Source organism: Hyperoodon ampullatus (assembly GCF_949752795.1).
Source record: "Hyperoodon ampullatus genome assembly, chromosome: 2".
NCBI classification, from domain to species: Eukaryota; Metazoa; Chordata; class Mammalia; order Artiodactyla; family Ziphiidae; genus Hyperoodon; species Hyperoodon ampullatus.
The window spans coordinates 61,200,698-61,224,740 of record NC_136915.1 but is presented as its reverse complement, the minus strand read 5'-3'; the positions used below and the strand labels follow the sequence as shown (position 1 = coordinate 61,224,740).

The 24,043-nt window shown below is 34.6% G+C and overlaps 1 protein-coding gene across 3 annotated transcripts in view; it reads right to left on the bottom strand.

Annotated features, from left to right (window-relative positions):
• Positions 1 to 24,043, bottom strand: part of LRRC7 (leucine rich repeat containing 7) — a gene marked incomplete at both ends in the record, with an annotated part of 384,656 nt that overhangs the window by 257,225 nt on the left and 103,388 nt on the right. For all 3 annotated transcript variants that reach the window (XM_079697001.1, XM_079697002.1, XM_079697003.1), the window contains one exon: positions 10,840 to 10,918. In XM_079697001.1, the coding sequence (XP_079553127.1) occupies positions 10,840 to 10,918 (79 nt within the window). The remainder of the gene's footprint in view (positions 1 to 10,839; positions 10,919 to 24,043) is intronic.

Here is a 24,043-nt window from a genome sequence, read left to right as displayed (position 1 = left end):
CCTAGAGAAATGGAAATAAAAACAAAGATAAACAAATGGGACCTAATGAAACTTCAAAGCTTTTGCACAGCAAAGGAAACCATAAACAAGACCAAAAGATAACCCTCAGAATGGGAGAAAATATTTGCAAATGAAGCAACTGACAAAGGATTAATCTCTAAAATTTATAAACAGCTCATGCAGCTCAACATCAAAAAAACAAACAACCCAATCCAAAAATGGGCAGAAGACCTAAACAGACATTTCTCCAAAGAAGATATACAGACTGCCAATAAACACATGAAAGAATGCTCAACATCTTTACTCATTAGAGAAATGCAAATCAAAACTAAAATGAGATATCATCTCACACCAGTCAGAATGGCCATCATCAAAAAATCTAGAAATGCTGGAGAGGGTGTGGAGAAAAGGAACCCTCTTGCACTGCTGGTGGGAATGTGAATTTGTACAGACACTATGGAGAACAGTATGGAGGTTCCTTAAAAAACTAAAAATAGAACTACCATATGACCCAGCAATCCCACTACTGGGCATATACCCTGAGAAAATCATAATTCCAAAAGAGACATGTACCAAAATGTTCATTGCAGCTCTATTCACAATATCCCGGAGATGGAAACATCCTAAGTGTCCATCATCGGATGAATGGATAAAGAAGATGTGGCACATATATACAATGGAATATTACTCAGCCATAAAAAGAAACGAAACTGAGCTATTTGTAATGAGGTGGATAGAACTAGAGTCTGTCATACAGAGTGAAGTAAGTCAGAAAGAGAAAGACAAATACTGTATGCTAACACATATATATGGAATTTAAGAAAAAAAAATGTCATGAAGAACCTAGGGGTAAAACGGGAATAAAGACACAGACCTACTAAAGAATGGACTTGAGGATATGGGGAGGGGGAAGTGTAAGCTGTGACAAAGAGAAAGAGAGGCATGGACATATATACTGTACCAAACGTAAGGTAGATAGATAGTGGGAAGCAGGTGCATAGCACAGGGAGAGCAGCTCGGTACTTGGTGACCGCCTGGAGGGGTGGGATAGGGAGGGTGGGAGGGAGGGAGACGCAAGAGGGAAGGGATGTGGGAACAGATGTATATGTATGACTGATTCACTTTGTTATAAAGCAGAAACTAATAAAAATAAATAAATAAATAAATAAATAAATAAATAAATAAAAAGTTTACTTAAGTTATATTGCTGGTTACAGGAGATTAATGTCCCTGTGAATAGGTCTCAGCTAATTACTAGAAGGAGTATAAATACCTCAGCTCCCTCACCCATTGTGCTTAACAACTCTGTGACATGTGTTTAAACTGTTTCCCAGAGTTTCCCAGAAAGATTAAGGTCTAGTGGTCCATACTAGTAAATAGCTTGATAACGTATCCTTAACTGGTATTTTCTTGGATCATTTTCTAAATATATTGCTTGAATTATTTTCTAAACTTTTCTGCTGGGGAACCCAAACTAAACACAATTAATATTTGTATATCAATTTGGTAGGAATTCTTTATACACTCTTAAGATGTCGATCTTATATGGATTATTTTTGCTACAAATATCTTGGTTCAATTTGTATTTTGGAGTTGGATTGTTTGTATCTTGCTTCATAGAGGATGTTTCCATAAATTTGTTCCCAAAGGGAGGTAAGATTCATAAAAACAGAAAAGAAAGAGAGAGGAGGCAGGGGAGGAGTGAGTGGTTCTATAACATAGAGGTAATCACCTGAGATGAGTGACAAAGATAAGATGAGTTCTAGAAGGAATACCTTATGTATAAGAGTATTAGAAATTAAGATCTGAGAATATCAGTAGGGGACAGGATTTATAGGATACTTAATGCTTGTTGCAAAGGTTTGAACTTTATCCTATAAGATTAAAAATAATTTATTGTAGATCCTTGTTTTTCTCTATTTTTCCTTTCTATAACACATTAGAGCTCATATCCTGATAGTAAAATAGTTTTTATGATAATGGCACATATGTCCAATAGATTACAATTCAATTTAACTACTATCTTACTTTGATGTCCTTTTGGTTTCTATAGTCATTTGAGAAAAGAAATCATTTATGACTTTTCAAAAAAGAAGATTAATATGTGTAAAATGAGAATGATAAAACTTTATCTAATAATTTATTTTAACATTGTAACTATTAATAAATAAAAATCCTTAAAAAATACTAATTTTCTAGTTATAGGGACAGTTTGAACTACTCAGCTTACCTTAGTCTATTTTTCCACACATGTCTGCACTAAATGGTATTACATTGTACTACTTCTTTTGATAAAAAATATATTTCTTTAGGCTGCTTCTCTGGCAAAGTTTATCATGTAAGAAAATCTGGCTCTTACTTAGAACACTTCTCTAAGGATTTAAGAATTGACTACACTGGGCAGATTCCAATTGCAAAATTGGACTGCCAAAAATAAGTTATATGAAAAAACCAGAATACAAAGTAAGATAGTTTTTTTCAGTCTGCTTATAAACAAAGATGTGTTGACACTGTATATCAAATCTTTCTTTTCTAAAAATGTAGAATTAAAGGGTATATTTATACAGTATGTCTTGTTTAATAGCATGTATATTATTTATTTCAATTTACTTAAATAAGAATTTGTTGAATGGTTACTCTGCACTGAGATTCAAAATTAATGCTTTCTTCCTCACCTTCCCCACAGCATTATATTCATAGATTTAGCAAAATGCTTATAACAATTATATTTTATACAAGTTTTGGGAATTTTTTTATTCCTGGAATAAATTATACATTCTTTGAGGACAAGGAATTTTTTTAATCTCTGCAATAATCTAGTATTGTATTTTGAAAACATATTTTTGAAAATATATATTCAGTAGGTCTGCTAAAAAGATATTCAACTTTATTCATTATTAATTTTATGGTATGATTTTGTAGCTTTAATAGTGACAGTGGTCCCACTTGTCAACATCACAACATCCAGAGGAATATACAAAGACCTGCAAGGAAGAAGATATTCCTTAGCAAGCTAGATAAATTCAATGAAGATGAAAGTCATGGGCTGTCTTTATCCTCCTCCAAGATACTCAATGAAATCCAAGATTTTACACTAAGTAAGGGAACTCTAATGAAAGGTTTTCACATTCCTAAAGTAACTGGTGGTTTTCCACATTTGACTGATTTATTAAAAAATTCAAAGTATTTTTTAAAATATATACTGGTAAGTAATTCTCTCTCTGAGGAAACATTTTCATTTTATTAATGGCTGAAATTAAATGTGGAGAAAAGGGAACACTCTTACACTGTTGGTGGGAATATAAATTGGTACAACCACTATGGAGAACAGTATGGAGGTTCCTTAAAAAACTAAAAATAGAACTACCAATGACCCAGCAATCCCATTACTGGGCATATACCCAGAGAAAACCAGAATTCAAAAAGATACATGCACCCCAATGTTCATTTCAGCACTATTTATGATAGCTAGGACATGGAAGCAACCTAAATGTCCATCAAGAGAGGAATGGATAAAGAAGATGTGGTACATATATACAATGGAATATTACTCAGCCATAAAAAATAACAAAATAATGCCATGTGCAGCAACATGGATGGACCTAGAGATTGTCATACTGAGTAAAGTATGTCAGACACAGAAAGACAAATATCACATGATATTGCTTACATGTGGAAACTAAAAAAAATGGATACAAATGGATTTATTTACAAAATGTAAGTAGAGTCACAGAGGTAGAAAACAAACTTATGGTTACCAGGGGATAAGGTGGGGGAGGGATAAATTGGGAGATTGGGATTGACATATATATACTACTAAATATAAAATAGCTAACTAATAAGAATCTGCTGTACAGCACAGGGAACTCTACTCAATACTCTGTAATGGCCAATATGGGAAAAGTATCTAAAAAAAAAAAAAGAGGGGATATATGTATATATATAACTGATTCACTTTGCTGTACACCTGAAACTAACACAAACTGTAAATCAACTATACTCCAATAAAATTTTTTTTAATTAGCGTATTCAAATTGCAATAAAGAAAGCCCACTAGAATCAGACACCTAAAATGTTTAGTGCTTGAGCACGTGGGCATTGATGTCAGAAGACCTAAGTTTGAATCACAGTTCTTTCAATTATTTATCTCTGTGACTTTTACAGATCACTTAATCTTTGTAAGACTCAGTTTCCTTCTTTATGAAATGATCATACTAATATCCACTTCCAGAGTTGCTCCAATGGGTAAATGATTACCCACCCCATATTAAGAATACACTAAACTGGAGCAATTGTATTACTTTTCCTTGGTATTGTTTTTATTCTGATCTTTCAATATTAACTAGAATACTAATTTAAATACTTTTATCAGTGCTAATTTTATTGTTGGAATAGGCAGATTAAGATTGACTGCAGACATCCTTGTTTCAACATTTTTCTTTTCTAATTGCATTTACTTTAGAAGTTTAATGAAAACATATTACAGGCATTTGACCTCCATTAGAACAGTTAAACAAAATTAAAACACAGGTGTTATAAGTTTTGATTAAGGAGCCAATGTAAAATCTCCTACTCTAATTGGGAAGATATTTTACATCTAAACATTTTAATTTATAACCTTAAAGTTATAAAATTTACCTAACATTATCAGAGAATATTTAGAAAATAAAGAGAAAAAAATGTTGCTCATAATTCCACCTCCTTAACACAACTATTATTACCATTTCATGTATTTAATTTTGATCTAATTTCCAATTAATTATTTTAACATCATTGCAAACTTGTATCATGATTTCTCCCTTTATTTTGTAATTATCTTTCAATTTTGCTGTATAACCAGAGTGACTACATAATCTATCATTCAAACTAGGACACTTTGGAGTGTTAAAAAGGAACTATTATTAATCATGCCACATCAAGAGGTATAAACTGGGATGACTTGAGCAAACAGAGACCTATGGTCACCCTATAAATAATCTTTATAACCATCCAGTAGATGTACCATAATTTATTAGCAATTTCCGTATTGTTGAGCATTAAGAATGTTCAGATTTTTCAAATTGTATCTTTTAATTTAAACCAAAATCAAAATGTTTCTTGAGGATTTGTGAAATATAATAAAAGGAGCCCAGGAATTTAAATACTATCTTTATGCATTTCCATATGTAAAAAGTTACATAGGTAATATTTATCTACTTCATAATTGCCGTGAAGATGAAAATGAAATAATCTAAAAGGCTGAGACATTCTAGGTTCTCAATAAATATTGGTCCTTACTTTCTCACTGAGAAGTTGTTATTTCCAATTTTATTGTAATAATTTTCACCAGTGACTTGGTTAAGGCACTCAGACTATACTATAAAGTTCACATCTAAAACTAAAACTAGTACGCTAACACATAAAACTATAATTTTCATATTCTAGGGTTTTCATGAATTAACTACTTTGTAGATTTCTTGTATCTAAGAAAATAAACAAAAGCTATAAAGAAAAGTAAATGAAACCTAAGTCTATTTTTTAATAGAGCAAATTGATAATCTCTGGTATGACTGATCAAGTAAAAAAAGAAAGAAGACAAAAATTATTGATACCAGGAATGAAACAGAGAGCATCACTAGAGATATTATAGATATTAAAGGGCTAATAAAAATTATGAAAAATGAGGTACCAATAAGTTTGAAAACATATGAAATGTACATATTCCTAAAAAACACAAACTACCAGAAATCACTCAAGAAAAAATAGGCAACTTGAATAGTACTATACAGGAAAAAAAATTTCAGACTAATATGCCTCATGAATATAGATGGGAAAATCCTTATAAAATATTATCAAATCAGAGCCATTAATTTATAAAAAGTGTAATACTTCATGACCAGGTAGGGTTTATTTATATTATCATGTCAATAGATATTTTTTTTAAGAAAAACTTTGACAAAATTCAACGTCTATTGACAGGAAAAAGTCTCAGCAAAACAGATTTCAAAGATTTGGCAGATTCTAAGGCGGACCACATAATCTTCGCTTTCAGAAGTTCATGCACTGGTAAAATCTTCTCTTCTTGAGTATTGGTAGTACTTGTGACTTTCTTCTAATCAATGGAATGTGGCAAATAGGATATGATGTCATTCTCATAACTATATTACATTATGTGACTCCATCTTGCTACGATACTCACTCTACTCTGCTGTTGGCCTTGAAGAAACAAGATGCTATGTTGTGAACTGTCTATGGAGAGGGTCACCTGGCTGGGAACTGCATCAGCCTTTAGGAGGCAAAAGTGGCCTCTAGCTGTCAGCCAGCAAAATACTGGGGCTCACAGGTTTATAACAGCAAGAAAATGAATTCTGCCAACAACCTGAATGAGCTTGAAAATGTATTTCTCTCCAGTTGAGCCTCCTGATGAGACTGCAGTTTGACTGATCCTTTGATGGTAGCCTGGTGAAACTCTCAAACAGGGAACCCAGCTAGAGCATGTCCAGATTTCTGACCCACAGAAACTTAGAGATAGTAAATATGTGTTGTTTTAAGCCACAAAGTATGTGGTAATTTCTTGCACAGCATTATAAAACTAACACAGATTTTGGTATCTGGTATTGGGATTCTGCTGTAATAAATTCCTTAAAAATGTGGAGTGGCTTTGGAACCAGGAAATGGTCAGAGATTGCATGATTGTTGAAGAGCATCATAGAGAAAGCCTTGATTTTCTTGAAAAGTTTGAAAGTAGAAATCTAAACTTTGACAGCCCTTCTGGTAAAAGCTCAAAAGGAAGTGAGAAATGTATTATTTTAAATTCCCTCAGCCTGATAAAGGGAATGTATTAAAAAAAAATAAGTAACAATCATATATAATGGTGAAAGTCTGAATGCTTTCTCCCTAAGATTGGGAACAAGGCAATAATATCTCTTTTTACCTCTTCTATTCAACATTATACAGGAGGTCCTAACCAGGACAATAAGGCTAAATAAATAAATAAAAGAAGTACAGATTGAAAAGGATGAAAGAAAACTGTCTTTATTCACAGGTAACATGATAGTCTACACAGAAAATCATATCCTTTCCCCCACAAAGCTACAAAGTATTTACTAGTACTAATAAGTGAATCTAATAAAGTTGCAGGATATAAGGTCAATATACAATAATCAATTATATTTCTATGATAGAAAAATTATTTGTAATTGTCCCCAAAGCATGAAGTACTTGAAATAAGATGAACAAAACTTGTACAATATTTGTAAACTTAAATCTACAAAACATTGATAAAAATTTTTAAAAGATCAAATAAGTATAGAGATATATTATGTTCAGAAAAAGGAATACTCAATATTTTTGACATGTCAATTCTGCCCAAATTGATCTACAGATTCAATAAATCCTTATCAAAATTCCATATTTTTTGGAAAGCTGATTATAAAAATTATATGGAAAAGCAAAGGTCATAGAAGACCCCAAATAATTTTGATAAAGAACAAAGTTGAAGGACTCACATTCCCTGACTGTGTGAATTACTACAAAGTTACAGTAATTAAGATAGTATAAAACTGGTGTTAGGAGAGGCATATAGATTAACATAAAAAATAGAGAATTCAGAAATGGATCCAAACACATATGATCAATTGATTTACAAAACAGGTACTCAGATAATTTTATAAAGAAATCTATATGCAATAAATAAATAAAAAAGAGAACCACAACCTTCACACCTTACATTATATATTTCCAAAAATCAACTTTAAATGGATCATAGACCTAAATGTAAAACCAAAACTACAAAAGTTCCAGAGGAAAGCATAAGGGAAAATCTTTATGACTATGAATTTAGTAATGATCTAGACAGGGACAAGAAGAATAAACCATAAAAAAATTATAAATAGGGCTTCATGAAAATGAAAATCTTTTTATATTTGAAAGTCACTATTTAGGAAGTGAAAAGATAAGTCATAAGACCAAATAAATATCTGATTTTTAGCCAGAATTTATAAAGAATTCTTATAATTCAATAATAAAAATACAAGTCAATAAATATGAACAAAAAATCTGAACTTTTAACAAAGAAGCAATACAGATTGTAAATAAATACAAGGAAAGATGCTAATTTGACAATTAAACTATAAATTAAAACTACAGTGAGATATGACAATGAGTTACTATATCTACTAGACTGGCTAATATAGAAAAAAAAACCTGACAGTACCAAATTCTGACAATAATGAGGAACAATGGAAACTCAGATTGCTGGTTGGAATGCACAGTGAAATAGTTATTTTGGAAAACAATTTGGAAATTTCTTTTAAGGTTATGCATACATGTACCATAATACAGAGGAAACTAATCCTAGGTGTTTACCCAACAGAAGTGAAAACAGATGCTTACACAAACACCTGTACAGAAAGGTTTATACCCACTTTATTCATAATAACCCCAAACTGGAAATAACTTAAAAGCCTATCAACTGAGGAATAGGTAAACAAATTGTGTTATATTCATACAATGGAATTCTACCTAGAAATAAATGGGAATGTAGTACCAATTCTTGAAATGGCAGGGATCAATCTCAAAATCACTGTGTTAAGAAAAAAAACACAAAGTATGACACCATTTATATGATATTTTGGAAAAGGCAAAACCATGGGGACAGAAATCAGATCAATGGACGACTGGGCTGAGGGAAATTTTGGGGATGAAGGAAATAGTCTATATCTTGATGATTATGGTGATTCCATAACTATATACATTTGTCAAAATTCACTGAGCCGTACACCTAAAAGAGTGAATTTTACTGTATGTGAATTATTGGGTTGGCCAAAAAGTTCATTTGTGTTTTTGCATACATCTTAGGGAAAAACCCAAATGAATTTTTTGGCCAACCCAATATATCTTAAAAAAAACCCAACCCTGACTTTAAAATTAATATACTATTTAAATTGACTTTTTTTTGAGTAATTTTTAAATGAATTCCCAAACTTGCTTTTAGTGTTAGACACTTTTTGATGAAAACATTTATATTCATTTATCTTTTAAAAAGTTAAATATATGAAAGGAATTCAGAGGCATAGCCAATAAAACTATAGATTTTAAGCTTTTTAAATATGTAATTTATCATCTGACTTCCACGCTCAAAGACCTGACCACGATTCCTAAATACAATGAGCTATTAGAATGAAAGAGATAGAAATCAAAATATTTCATCATCTGCCCTGGATTATGACTTAAGTCAAGGACATGTCTATAGTCCTGTTGTGAGGTTAGCAATATTTATTTCTTTTATGAGAAAGTTGCATTTTTTTTTTTTTTTTTTTTTTTTTTTTTTTTTTTTTTTTTTTTTTTTTTGCGGTAGGCGGGCCTCTCACTGCTGTGGCCTCTCCCCTTGCGGAGCACAGGCTCCGGAGCACAGGCTCAGTGGCCATGGCTCACGGGCCCAGCCGCTCCGTGGCACGTGGGATCTTCCCAGACCGGGGCACGAACCCGTGTCCCCTGCATCGGCAGGCGGACTCTCAACCACTGCGCCACCAGGGAAGCCCAGAGAAAGTTGCATTTTTGTCTAAGTATTTTGGAGAATACTTTTCACCTTTTTTTCCCCTCATCATATTCTACATTTGAGGTAGAATATGGTTTATTCAAACATAGTTTATTCCTTGATGTTCCACACTTTCTACGAAAGGCCTCAAATTATTTCACAAACCATTCACTGTAAAGAGCCTCATCTAAACTTCTACCTCATTCTTTTACATTCTATTTCATTTCTAGTTTCACCTACATCCTCTTCTCATGATCCATAGAGAAACCATCCTCATTACTCCCTCTCCTCAACCCTATTGGTGAAAATTTACCCTTTAAATTCCCTTTGATGAACTTCCTTTTGTTTTCTTCTGGAAACACTAGATTCATTCAATGCCTTTCCTATGAACTTCAGTTTCTCCCAGTCTCCCCATCTTCATGTGGACAAAAGACTGAGGGATTTTGCTCAAATCCTGTCAGTTTTTGTATTATTAAAATGCCAGTCTTACTTTGCAACTCATTATCTCATTACCACTGATTAATTTCATCCACTTCCAAATATTACTACAACTTTCAATAGACTTTCTAGATTTTACATCCACTTCCACAGATAAGTGACTTTAACATTCAGGTACAGGGCTTACCCAATCCATTCACTTCATGGTTTCTTGACCTATTTGATTCCACAATATACCCTATCACTATGGCATATCGTAATTTGAAACATGGTCACATGCTGGGTTTCACTTTCCCTTGGCATTTCTCTACTAACAGATCATGACACACAAATAGCATATTTCTGATCACAGTATTTTTACCATCCATGTCTTCCATTAGGCTATCCTCACAAAATTGTCTTTTTGCTCTTCCTGTGATATCTGGTACCTAAATACAGTACTCCCTTTTTCTGATCATACTTAATTCATTTTCCACCTTGAATCACATGACAGCTATTTGCATGCGCCTTATACACTTGCACTCTCTTGAACTTTCATCAGAACCTTGATGCTAATTTTCCAGCATGACCATAACTAATAACTGTTTTCTTAGTTTTGGCGCTCTTCCATGGAATGTTGCTTGAGAACCACAAAAAATGATGACATGGTTTCCTTCAAAGTAATGCCATCTTGTGTCAATTAGGCCTTCATTGTTACTCAGCAATGCTTTTACTCATCTTTTATTGAACTATCCTGATTTGATTATTCCTTTCCCATCATTCTATTAAACTGAATTTTAAATACAGCATTTAAAATTCATTTACTATGCGAGTTTCCTTTATCTTGGTACATTATTATCCAATGGAAATATAAAGATAAATAAAATGTAATCACTCATACTCACTTAGAAATGGGATTGACACTGGCTTCAATAATTGTTAAACACTTACAGCACTTTATGTTTTCTGGAAATTCTTGTACACCTAAAATTAAGAAAATAGTACATAAAACATACTAAACAATAGTTTTAAGATTAAGAATACTTAATTAAATACACAGTGTAAACACCATATGGGTAATCACATGTAAGAATAATAACTTATTAATATTATACATTAGTGTTATATAATATACATACATTTAAAAAATAAAGTATGAGTGTTAAATAATATTTTATGATAGTAATAATTGGAAATTAGATATAAAATTGAGAACAATTTAGCATAGGATATACCTTGGCTGTTTACTAATCTAAAGCAATAAAAATAGTTGGGATTATTTAGTTATTATAATGCTGCTACAAAAGAAAGGGGAAATCAGCAGATATAAGAAAACAGAAAATGAAATCTTTACTCCCTTCATTTTGTAAGATTGAGAAGATTGAACATGTACAATGTAAAGATACCTAAGGAGAGTTCACAAAACCGATAGATACTCCCAAACTATTAAGAAGCTCTAACAAATTTTGTGCACCTCTTTCTTGTTGGCACAGAGTGCAGCTCTACATCTGCCTGAAAGGGTGACAAGGTGAGCAACCCTTCCTGGGGTCCTCTCTGGAGTCTCTGAGGTACCCAGCCTGGCTGACTGCCCTTGTAGAACTGCTCATCTGCTGTCACAGCTGTGCTGTTGGCTATGTGACAGAAAAACACAAGTTTTTCTTACTGGAAATCAGTAAGCCAAAACCCAATCCATAAATTAGGGTTTTATTCAGAGGAATAAAAGATGTGGAGGATGTTTCAATCAGTTGATACAAATGAGTTAAATATGTAGTTGGCCCTCCATATCCACGAGTTCCACATCCACAGATTCAACAAAGCGCAGGTAGAAAATATTAAAAAAACAAAAACAAAACTCAGAAAGTTCCAGAAAGCAAAATTTGCTTGAATTGAATTTGCCACACATTGGCAACTATTAACATAGCATTTGCATTTCATTAAGTATTATAAATAATCTAGAGGTGATTTAAAGTATACAGGTGGATGTGCATAGGTTATATGTAAATACTACACCATTTTATATAAGGGACTTGAGTACCTGTGGATTTTGGTATCTGCAGGGAACCAACCAATTTTGGTATTTTCTGGAACCAATCTCCCACAGATACTGAGGGATGATTGAAATAAGCCCTACAAAAATTAGAAGGAAAAACAGCTATATGAAGCCATTCCTATATCCCTGCAGTACTGCTTGCTCTCAATTTTTGAAACTATTGTTAAGCGTTTAAAAAAATGTCTATGAAGTACTAGTCCTGCCAAGTACTTCGTATATTACAGAAGGATAAGGAACACTTTGTGGTAGGATTTAGTTGAACTTTTTGATGATAGATAATCAAGAAAAAAAACCTTCCTAGATTCTGTTGACCTAGACCACCATGTCCACAGGGTTTCAAGGTCCAGAGAAGCAGCAGGAGGAGAGCCAAACCAAACAACTCATTTACCAATGCAAAGTGAGGGAATGAAAGACGGTGTGGAGGCATTTCTCATACCACTTCTCTCTATGTGAAGATTCACCAGAAACTGTGCTGTCCTAAAATTATTGCTGAAGGATTTTGCCTTCTTAATAAAAACCCAAGGGAGTTTAGGAGCACCATTACATATGAATTGAATGAGAAAAGCAATTACCTTTTTTTGGAAAGGTCATAACACCTAGAGCTGTCCTTATTAACTAGAGGTTAACAAAATGTCACAGAAGTCAATAACTTAACACTTAGCTATCCCCAACTTTTCCCCTGAGCATTCATAGTCACTTTGGATATCTGCAACCAACAGGAGTATAAGGCTTTTTCTTTTCTCCCTTTAGCTTTTTCTGCCCAGTTACCAATCTGGGCTCATTACAAGCCAGTATGCCTGATGCCTTATCTCCACAGGTGCCTGCCTTAGGATGATATTTCCTGAAATTATGTGTAAACCAAGACATGGAAGTAGAAGCAAATTAAAGTACGATTTTAAAGAAAAGACTAGTGTATCTCTTTATCTTCTGCTGAAAATGGAATTCCCTGCTGTGGTGAAAATGCTACCACATTATTTGTTAAAAAAAAAAAAACTCATATTATGTTGTTTACAGTTAAACTTAAAATTGTTCAGAGCAGAGTCCATTGGATTAAAATGGAAATTCAACGTTATAATTTACTGTTTGGGTAACCCTAGGCAAGTCATTTAAATGTTCAATGTCTTAGTTTCCTACTCTGAAATATGATTATTATATGAATGGTTTCATCAGAGAGTTGCAGAGAGGATGGAGGAAGATAAAGAAAGTAAAGTAATTGGCACAAAGTGCCGAATATCTGTTATCTATAATTATTAGAAACAAATAGAAGCAGAGGGTGTCCGTCAACAAAGGAACCAACAATCATGTCGAGATGAGCTGGCTAGTATAAACTTGTAAAATTTATCTACCCAAGAGAACAGCAAAGAGGTAGGAATTAGTGTGCTGAAAGAACATCTCAGTATCTTATCAATATAATAGCTGCAATAAATGCTCTTGCAGATGGGAAGTAAATAATAAACATATATTTATAAATAAATATTTGTATGTTATAATGTAAATATATAAACATATATAACTAGTCTATGCTGAGCAATATTTTTGTATTTTTGTAGAGGTTTTTATAGCTGCTTAATTTGCTTATGAAAGTCAGAACACATTTGGAAAAATAGGTTGTCAGGGGAACTTTACCATATATACTAATATATGGACCTTAGACTTTAGGAAAAGTTCTTAGAGCATATCTTTAACTTATAGTTCAGTCTAAACATGGAGAGGTACTAAAGCACAGTAGTTAAAAGCATGGGTTGGAAGGATAACCTAATCTCAGTATTGTCACTTAACTAGCTATGTAATCTTAGTCAGACATTTTAATATTTGAACGTCACTTTCTCATTTCTTGCCTAATTCAAAAGGCTGTTCCGATTATTAGATAGCATGTTGTAAAACACTTAGTATCATGTCAGCCACTTAATAAGTATCTAATAAACGAGATAAAATTCATGTATTAATAAGAGGAAAGTTAACTTACACTTCTTTATGCCACTGTGTAAAATAATTTAATTCTCTTAATAATCCTATGAGGAAGATATATTAGGCAATATTATTTTCATTTTATGGATGAAGAATCATGCATTCACAAAGATTAGGTGACTTATTTAAATACCTAATGGATGTTTATAGATGGGAACGAATATAGGTGGGATTTATTTAATATTTTTAACACCATGTCTATTGTTCCTCTTTATTACATTACTTTATTACATTACTTATTTAAATTGTTTACTGTTCCTCTTTATTACGTTACTATATTAAAAATGTAGAGCCCACTTTTTTTTAAGCGTCTTGCTTCTTTTCCTTTTTTTTTTTTTTTTAATTTATTTTTGGCCTTGCCAACCAGCTCTCAGGATCTTAGTTCCCGGACCAGGGATCAAACCCGCACCCTCGGCAGTGAAAGCATGGAGCCTAACCACTGGACCACCAAGGAATTCCCCACAGAGCTCACATTTTTATTAACCGATTTTTGAGATTGGTCTGTCTGGTCCTCTGAAACACAGTGTGTTTGATTTTTAAAAAGGTTATAAATACATATATTTATACACATATATATTGATATAATATATATAAATATACACACACTATTCAATTCTAAAAAAGTTCATACACACTTTTTTTTTTTTTTTGCTGTACACGAGCCTCTCACTGTTGTGGCCTCTCCCATTGCGAAGCACAAGCTCCGGACGTGCAGGCTAAGCGGCCGTGGCTCATGGGCCCAGCCACTCCGCGACATGTGGGATCTTTCCACACCGGGGCACAAACCCGCATCCCCTGCATCGGCAGGCGGACTCTCAACCACTGTGCCACCAGGGAAGCCCCACACACACAATTTTTAAGATTAACTTTGTTTTGATTTTCAAATTATGCATCCAGAAATAGGACTTCACTTTAACAATTTATCTTATTCCAGCCATTTTTATTTGTGATTATTGTAAAAAACAGATTCAAGTATTTGTAGACCATGCAACTCAAGTTTTAATCCCTATTTTTCAGTTGAGACATCACATAAATTTTCTAACACAGGCCTATAAGGAACTCTCTTCTAAAGGCATTATGAGTTCAATTCTTTTGGGAATCCGGGAGATTCAAGCTCATTGTATTTAGCTTAGATTCAAACCTAGGCTGCACAACAAATAAAGACTGTACTCTGAAATAATTACACTGGAAGCACTGTGTTTTACAAGCAAAATGATATATTTAGTTTAAAAAATGGACAATTGCCTCATTCACAAATATCAGATGACATCAATAGATATTTACCCTTCAAATTAGGACACTGTGATAATATTTTCCCAATATGTTCACTTCAGTAACTATGCCATAAAATCTATTTTAAATATGTTCACAGAAATTCCATCAAATGAGAAATAGCATTTCTGCATTTTGAACTTAAAACACCTTGGAAACAAAGCTTTTAATGCAATGGAGTTATGCAAAATTGTGTTAATAAGCTATTAATATCTTGAGGAAGGAAAGATGTAAAAGTCTACTTTATCTGATTGGTTTCTTTGTCCTTCCCCTTTAAAAAAAATTAGGTTGAGAAAGCTCCTGCTTGCTCAACTTTTAATTATTCAAGAACTAATCCACTTTGTGGAGCTTTTATTTTTCTCTTTCCTGCTGTTTTCATTTGACCATTGCAGTGCTCAGCCATTCTTCCACCAGAGAAGGGAAAGGGGAGAATTCTGAAATCATCAAATGTGGCTCTTTCCTTCTTAGCATGGGAGAAGTTGAAAGTCATGGCTACATTTAGGTTTTAGTAATTCAGTTAATTATTTTTATTTAGACTACCCTTTCTATTACTAATGGAGGCAACCAAGTCTTGACAGGAGAATCTTAAATCTGTAATTAATATAGTTTTCAACTTTATTTAATTATAAAAAGATTATTGATGTCAAAATTAAAATCAAAACAAAAATGTCACTAAAAGTGTGTTAGACTTTAAGTTGGTTTTAAGTTGGTATTAAAGTATGAAAGCAAATATTTTTCCCAATGCAGTAGATAAATATGGAATCTAAATGTGGCAAAAATTTGTGATAATCAAATATAGAACCTAACATTAGCAATAGCAACACTGATTCCTATGTCATAAATGGAAGATCCTTTAAAGGCAAACCTGAGTGTAAGACATTTCTATAACATATAGCTACCTTTAATATCATCACTTTTTGAATATATTTAAATAGTGTGTTATAATGTTTACCTGTCCCTGTCCACCCTTTCATCTGAATCATCAGTCTAAATATTATCCATATAAACACATTTAAATTCTATCATCTGCATGAAAGTTTGTTCAACTATTTTAGTCCATATGACGTTCTCTTCTTAAGACTAGCATCTTAGATTGTATTATTTCTGAAATTAAGACTGAAAATTAATGAGACACAATATATGGTCATAAATTGAGGAATTATTGCTTTATCATCTTGTCTTACATGGCTCCCTGATATTTTAATTATAAGGTCCCTAAAATGGAAAGTCAACACTCAGCAAATATTGAGTGTTTACTCTGTGTTAGGAATTGTATTAAACTTTGGTGATACAGTGTAAGAAAAATGGATACATTCTCTTCATTTGTGGAGCTTATATTCTGGCAAAGGAATACATACAATAAACCATAGAGAATTAGCATACACATGAAATACATTAAATAGTATTTAATTTTTGAGATATGCTATGGAAAATGTAATTAGAGCAGAATAAAGATAGATCAGAAATGCCTGAAGATTTCAAACTTAACTAGGGTGATTAGGGTAAGCCTTATTAATTGGAAAGATGGCAGTTGAGAAAAGACTTGAAGAAGGTGAGAGAGATAGGAATACAGATATCTGGAAACTGAAGGTGGACAGTAGGAGAATTTTAGACAGAGTGAATAGACATGAAGATTAATTATTCCTGGTGTATTCTAGGAATAGCAAGGAGGTCAGTGTGACTGGAACACAGTGAGGAAGAGAAGAGTAGCAAATAATTAGGTTAGAGAAGTAATAAGGGGTGTATGATGGGGAGACGGGGGTGTTGACTCATGTAGGGGCTCTTAGGCCATTATAAGAATGGTTTTTACTCTGAATGAAATAGAGAGACATTGAAGGATGTGTGATACAGTCTGATTTTTAATTCGAGAGGATCACTCTGGCTCCTGAGTAGAGTGGTCTTTCTGAAAGGGAGGTCAATTAGGTGTTATTGTAATAAACCATAAGGAGAATTGATGGTGGCTTGCATCAGGGTGGGAGCAATGGAGGGAGAAGGAAGTGAGTGGAATCTGGATGAATTGTGAATGTAAGACCAATAAGATAGCATGATGGATTGGATGAAGAGTATGAAAGAAAAAAAGGAAATCAAGAACAACTCCAGGTTCTTTGTCCTAAGCAACTTGAATAAAGGAGTTATCTTGAACTTAGATGGGAAAAACAATATGTGAAATAGGTTTTGAAAAGAAGATAAATAGTTCAATTTTGGACATGTGTAATTTGAGATGTCTGTAAGACTTCTAAGAGAAGTTGTCAGATGGGTGTAGGAGAGAGGTCTAGACTGTAAATTTCAAGATGTGGGATTCATTATCATTTAGATCAGGGATCCCCAACCCCCGGGCCATAGACCAGTATCGGTCTGTGGCCTGTTAGAAACCCGGCCGCACAGCAGGATGTGAGCAGTGGGTGAGCGAGCGAAGCTTCATCTGTATTTACAGCCGCTCCCCATCACTCGCATTACCACCTGAGCTCCGCCTCCTGTCAGATCAGCCATGGCATTAGATTCTCATAGGAACCTACTGTGAACTGCGCATGTGAGGGATCTAGGTTGTACGTTCCTTATGAGAATCTAAGGTCTGATGATCTGAAGTGGAGCTGAGGCAGTGATGCTAGCGCTGGGGAGTGGCTGCAAATACCGATCATCATTAGCAGAGAGGTTTGACTGCACAGAGACCGTAATAAATCAATTGCTTGGAGACATATCAAAACCCTGTCAGTGAGTGGCAAGTGACAAGCTGCATCTGATGGCAGGCTTTATAGTGGCAAGTGAGTTGATGTACCTCAATTGTACAGCTGCATCTGGTGACAGGCTTTAAGTCAGAATCTGACACTTATTTTAGTCCGTGTGTGGCTCGCCCATTATTTTATTTATCACTTCCATCCACGCCTTTCCACACTGCACACTTGTCTCAGTCACAGTTTTGGTAAGCCCACAAGCTAACCCTAGCCAAAATAAGTAAAAAACAAACATCACTGGAGAGCTTCTTTGAAAAGGAGGAAAGACCCAATGATGAGATAGCAGAAGACTCTACGACTGCCAAGAAAAAGGAAGATGTATTTAAAAGAAAATACCAAGAGTCCTACTTAAATTATGGGTTCATTGCAACAGCTGATTCACATTCTCCAAGCCCGCGTTCTATAGTATGTGGTAACTGGCTCTCCAATGAAGCCACGAAACCTTCAAAACTGCTTCGCCACATGCAGACCAAGCACCCTGCATTAAAAGACAAACCTTTGGAGTTTTTCAAAAGAAGAAAAACATGAACACGAAGAACGGAAGCAATTACTGAAGGCCACCACTTCATCAAATGTGTCTGCACTGAGAGCATCATCCTTAGTGGTTAACCACATTGCTAAAGCTAAGAAGCCCTTTACTCTTGGTGAAGAGTTGATCCTGCCTGCTGCTAAGGACATTTGTCATGAACTTTTAGGAGAGGCTGCAGTTCAAATGGTTGCATATGTTTCTCTATCATCTAGCACCAAAACTAGATGAATTGATGAAACAGCAGAGGATATTGAGGCACAATTGTTAGAGAGGATTAATGAGTCATCGTGGTACGCCATACAGGTTGACAAGTCTACTGATGTTGACGACAAGGCAACAATGCTTGTTTTTGTGCCATATATTTTCCAGAAGGATGCGCATGAGGATACGTTATGTACACTTTTGTTGCCAACCAACGCCACAGCTGCAAAACTATTCAAGACTTTGAATGATTACATGTCAGGAAAACTGAATTGGTCATTCTGTGTTGGTATATGCACGGACAGAGAGGCTGCAATGACTGGACTGCTTTCTGGTTTCACTACTCGGGTCAAAGAGGTCGCTTCTGAATGTGAGTCCACACACTGTGTCATCCATAGAGAAATGCTGGCTATCCGAAAAATGTCACCTGAACTTAAAGACGTTTTGCAGGATGTGATTAAAATTATCAACCACATTAAAGTACATGCCTTAACTCACAGCTGTTCATGCAGCTCTGTGAGGAGATGGATGTAGAGCACACATGTCTTCTCTTATACATATACACAGAAGTGAGATGGCTTTCTAAAGGCAGATTACTGGTCAGAGTTTTTGAGTTACGAGAGCTGCTCCAGAGATTTCTTTTAGAAAAACAGTCACCACTGGCAGTACATTTCAGTGACACAGAATGTGTCGCAAATCTTGCTTAATTGTGTGACATATTCAACCTGCTCAACGAACTCAATCTGTCACTTCAGGGGAGAATGACAAGCGTGTTCAAGTCGGCAGATAATGTGGCTGCATTCAAAGACAAACTGGACTTATGGGGGTGACGAGTGAACATTGGGATTTTTGACATGTTTCAAACATTAGCAGAGATTGTGAAAGAGACGGAGCCAGGGCCTTCTTTCTCCCAGCTGGTGCACGATCACTTATCTCAGCTTTCAAAAGAGTTTGAGCATTACTTTCCAACCACAAAAGACCTCCGAACAGGGAAGGAATGGATCCATGACCCATTTGTGCATAAGCCAGGTGAATTGACTTTCTCTGTTTTAGAAGAGGATCAACTGCTTGAGATCGTAAATGATGGGGGCCTTAAAAGTATGTTTGAGACAACTTCAAATCTCCATACCTTCTGTATTAAAGTCAAGGAGGAATAACCTGAGATTGCCATAAAAGTACTGAAAAGCCTGCTTCAATATCCAACATCCTATCTTTGTGAAGCAGGGTCTTCTGCAGTGACAGCAACCAAAATGAGATTACGGAGTAGACTGGACATAGCAACAAACTTCGGGTGTCACTGTCTCCCTTCACCCCCAGATGGGACCATCTAGTTGCAGGAAAACAAGCTCAGGGCTCCCACTGATTCTACATTCTGGTGAGTTGTATAATTATTTCATTATATATTACAATGTAATAATAATAGAAATAAAGTGCACAATAAATGTAATGTGCTTGAATCATCCTGAAACCATCCCCCCACCCCACCCCGGTTTGTGGAAAAATTGTCTTCCACGAAACCGGTCCCTGATGCCAAAAAGGTTGGGAACCGCTGATTTAGACAGTATTTAAACCATGAGACAAAATGTGAGCACCAGTGATGTAAATGTAGATAATGAAGAAAAAAGGACAAGGGGCTGAACCATGAAATACTCCAAAATGAGGTTGGGGAGAAGAGGAAGAATCAACATAGGAGCCTGAACAAGATCAATCAGTGAGATAGGAGGAAAAATAAGAGTATTGAAGCCTAGAAATCAAATGAAGAAAATGTGCAAAGTAGGAAAAAGCGTTCAACTGTTTCAAATGATGTTGCTAGGTCAAGTAACATGATGACCAAATATTGCCTTTGGATTTAGTAATGAGGAGATCTGTATGACCTCATCTGGAATTGTTTTGGAGTGGAGGGCTTAAAGATTGGGGAAGGTTTAAGAGAGGATGAGAGGAAAGAATTGTAGATAGAGGATATAGACAACTCCATCTAGAGCTTTTGCTGCAAGGGAGTGAGGGACTATTAAGGGAAGAAAATCCAAGAAATTTTCTATAGAACAGAAGAATAATAGCATGTGTGTATACTGATTAGAATAAACAAGTAGAGAGGAAAATCTTGATGATGTGGTAGAGACTGAGGATAATTTCTACAGTGATATCCATGGGTCAGCAAGAGGGTATGGTTAACCAGTGGAGAGACTGGCTTTAGAGAGAAACAGGAGTAGTTTACCTATACTAATTTGGCAGAAATGAGAGAATATGGATGCAGACACTGGTAGATGAATTGATAGGATGGTGACAGTCTGGAAATTATCTTTCAAGAGTTTTGATTTTCTCAGTGGAGTAGGATAAATAACCATGAACATGGGACAGGAGATGTGGGAGTTTGAAGACAGAAGAGAACATGTGAAATAGTCACCAGAAAAGAATGAGAGTCAATAGACGAAGGAAGTACAACATGATTGTTGGGAAACATTAAGGCTCCACTTCAGAACTGCAGTCATGAACTTAAAGTCATATCAATCAGTGTGACTGTTTTCTTCTGGATCTTTTCAGCCATAGGTAGAGAGCTGGATTCAGTCAGGGTTGTAATTTTACTGAGCATACGTAGACATAAAAAAGAGAAGCAAAGGTATCAAGGGGGTCATTTGATGACTGGCCATAAAATTCAAGCCATGCAAAAAAGGCAGAGCAAACATCTGCCCTTGAGAGAGGTTGAGAGAATTCATGAAAAGGTGGTGGTGCTAATAGATTGGTGGTTCTGATGGGGTCAAAGGAGGGTTGGAGTGGTATAAGAGGGAGTGTTCTGGAAAGATAGGAGGATGGAGTCAGTTGATATTCAATTTCTTGATATTTCTGACAGTACCTAGACCAGACCTAGGAAAACAACAGAAACTGAGCAAGTGTCTATTAAATTGGATCTAATTATATTTTTGCATCAATATCCTGAAGCAATGAACTAAAACGCTACAAACATGGAAAAAAACACACGATCTTAAGTACAGATGCTTTAGATTGAAATTACCTTTTCTAAGATGAAACAGGTAACTCTCTTTTCATACAAAAATAATATAAAGGACTTCCTACAAATACCAAATCTTAAATGATTTAGTGTTCTCTCAAATGCATTAAAGTTTATGTTTATTGCTTTAAAAATTTTATATAAACCTGTATACATGATAATAGTTATAGATAGTGCATTTTGAAATGCTTCTCTGAATTCTCTGAATTTCAGAGGTATCATCAGCCCAAATGGTCTACCCCATAATGTAAGTGCCATAGGCTGAAAAAGGATTAAAACCTTGATTTTATAGTTTGTATAAAAAAAGAGGGATATATATTGATAACACTTTAATATTTTCATCTGATATTTTAAATGTGATACCAATTTTTATATATTTTTTTTTCAATTTTGAGAAAGCAGGCAGGTTTTTCGATATCTAGTAAATTGGATTAGATTTAGGAGCAGAAAGAATGGAATTTATTGAGGAAACATTAACATTATAAGCACTTTGCTTTAGTTCATCTTCACAACAATTTTATAAGATGATTTATTATTGCTATTTAAACTAATGAAGAAACCGAGGCTCAGAGGTTTTGAAACCAGGACAAGCTTATTCCAAACACTGTCACGTTATATGTTTATTAAGCTGCCTCCATCAAATCCAGGATTTAAACTATTTGGGGGTATAAATTTTAGCTACTCAAAATTGACAATGCAACATTCATAATAGAGCACAATATATTGGATTTGTTCCATACATACTCTCCAGGTCAAATACAAACAGCCCCAACTTTCTAGAACTCTGAGTTTAATGCATACTCAAGATTGACCATGTGGCATTCTTATAGGGGCACTGTAAACTGTATTTGTTCTATAATTACCTTTGGTCAAATTTCAGGTAGTACTATCAACTTTCTGGAACTTTGAGTGCATTGCTCAGGTCATAATGTTCTTTATTTCTGAATTTAATATACTCACAAGTACTATAAGCTTAGTTCCAAGTCTATGTCCTCTTTATATATAGTCCAACCAATAGCTATTAGAAGGAACAAATAAGAAGAGGGGGCTACTCAAGATAGGCAGAATGTCGATATGAAGACTTGATAACTCATGGTCTGATAATAAAAGAGGTGATGGGAAAAACTACAAAGTTAACACCAGAACTCTTAAAGTCTACCATTCTTATTTTGCGTAGAGGCAAGCATCTACACATACTAAAAAATTTAATAACACAAACCATAATGAACTCAAGTCAACCTGGAAAGGTTATTGCATTCATTATACTCATTGAAAGAAAATAATGTGATATGAAACATTTCTGGGATAATTTCCATTCAGAATGATTCAAATAAAATTTAAAATTTGAGGTGTAAAAAGATAAACTGTAATTTTTTTTTGAAAATTATTTTGTGTATAAACCCACATTCCCCAAGGGTATTTGGTAAATGAGGCAATACTCTATTAAGTAGGAAGTACTGATTAGAGTTAGATTTCAGAGACACAATCTATTATATGGGAGAAAGCAAAAGCATCCAGCAGTTAGGTTAGTAAATTTGGGAGAAAATGTAGAGGCTAGTCATATATTAAAGACAGAGAGAGAGAGAGAAAAGAACAAACAGACTGGAATGATTTGCTTTACCTCCAACCCTTCAAATGAAGGGAGCCAAGAGCTCAGTAGGGACCCAAGAAAGAAGAGTTAAAGCTCTCTTGTAAGACTCTGCCTATCTTAGTGGTATTATAAAGAGAAAAGCCAAATGCAGGTAAAGTAATCAATACTTTGAGGCAATCATGCAACTGATTCTGACTTTAGGACATGTCTGCCTAGAGAAAATTTTGAGAAATCTTTATGACCTTGACCAACAAGTTCTTCCATAGAGGAATGAGTAAGACTTAGTCAAAAGGAGTTAAAATGACACCTGCCCTCCTCATCTTCTCTCTGCTTCAACAACAAATATATTGAGTCACTACTATATTAAATGGACCTATTTAATCTTACCTCATTTTTGGCTAATGATTTTTTTTCATTCATTATCAATCAACTGCTTTATTGAGCAGTTACTATGCCTGCACTTTGATAGTGGCTATTGTGAGTCTAGAAACAGTGCAAGGTGCAGCAGTTCTTTTCAGGAGTTTATCCTGAAGCTGCAAGGGAGTATGGCCTAGTAGAGAGAGGACTCACAATGCTTCATTGCCAGTTCAATTCTGTTATTTTACAAGTTCTAGGAATTACTGGGGCACACGAAGACAGTTTAATCAATCAGCTCAGGAAAGACTCTGCTGACTCTAAGTGACAGAGCCCAACACAGACGTCAGAAGGATGAGGGGGTGGGAACAGTTCCTTTCTCCCTTATATTTAAATATATTACCA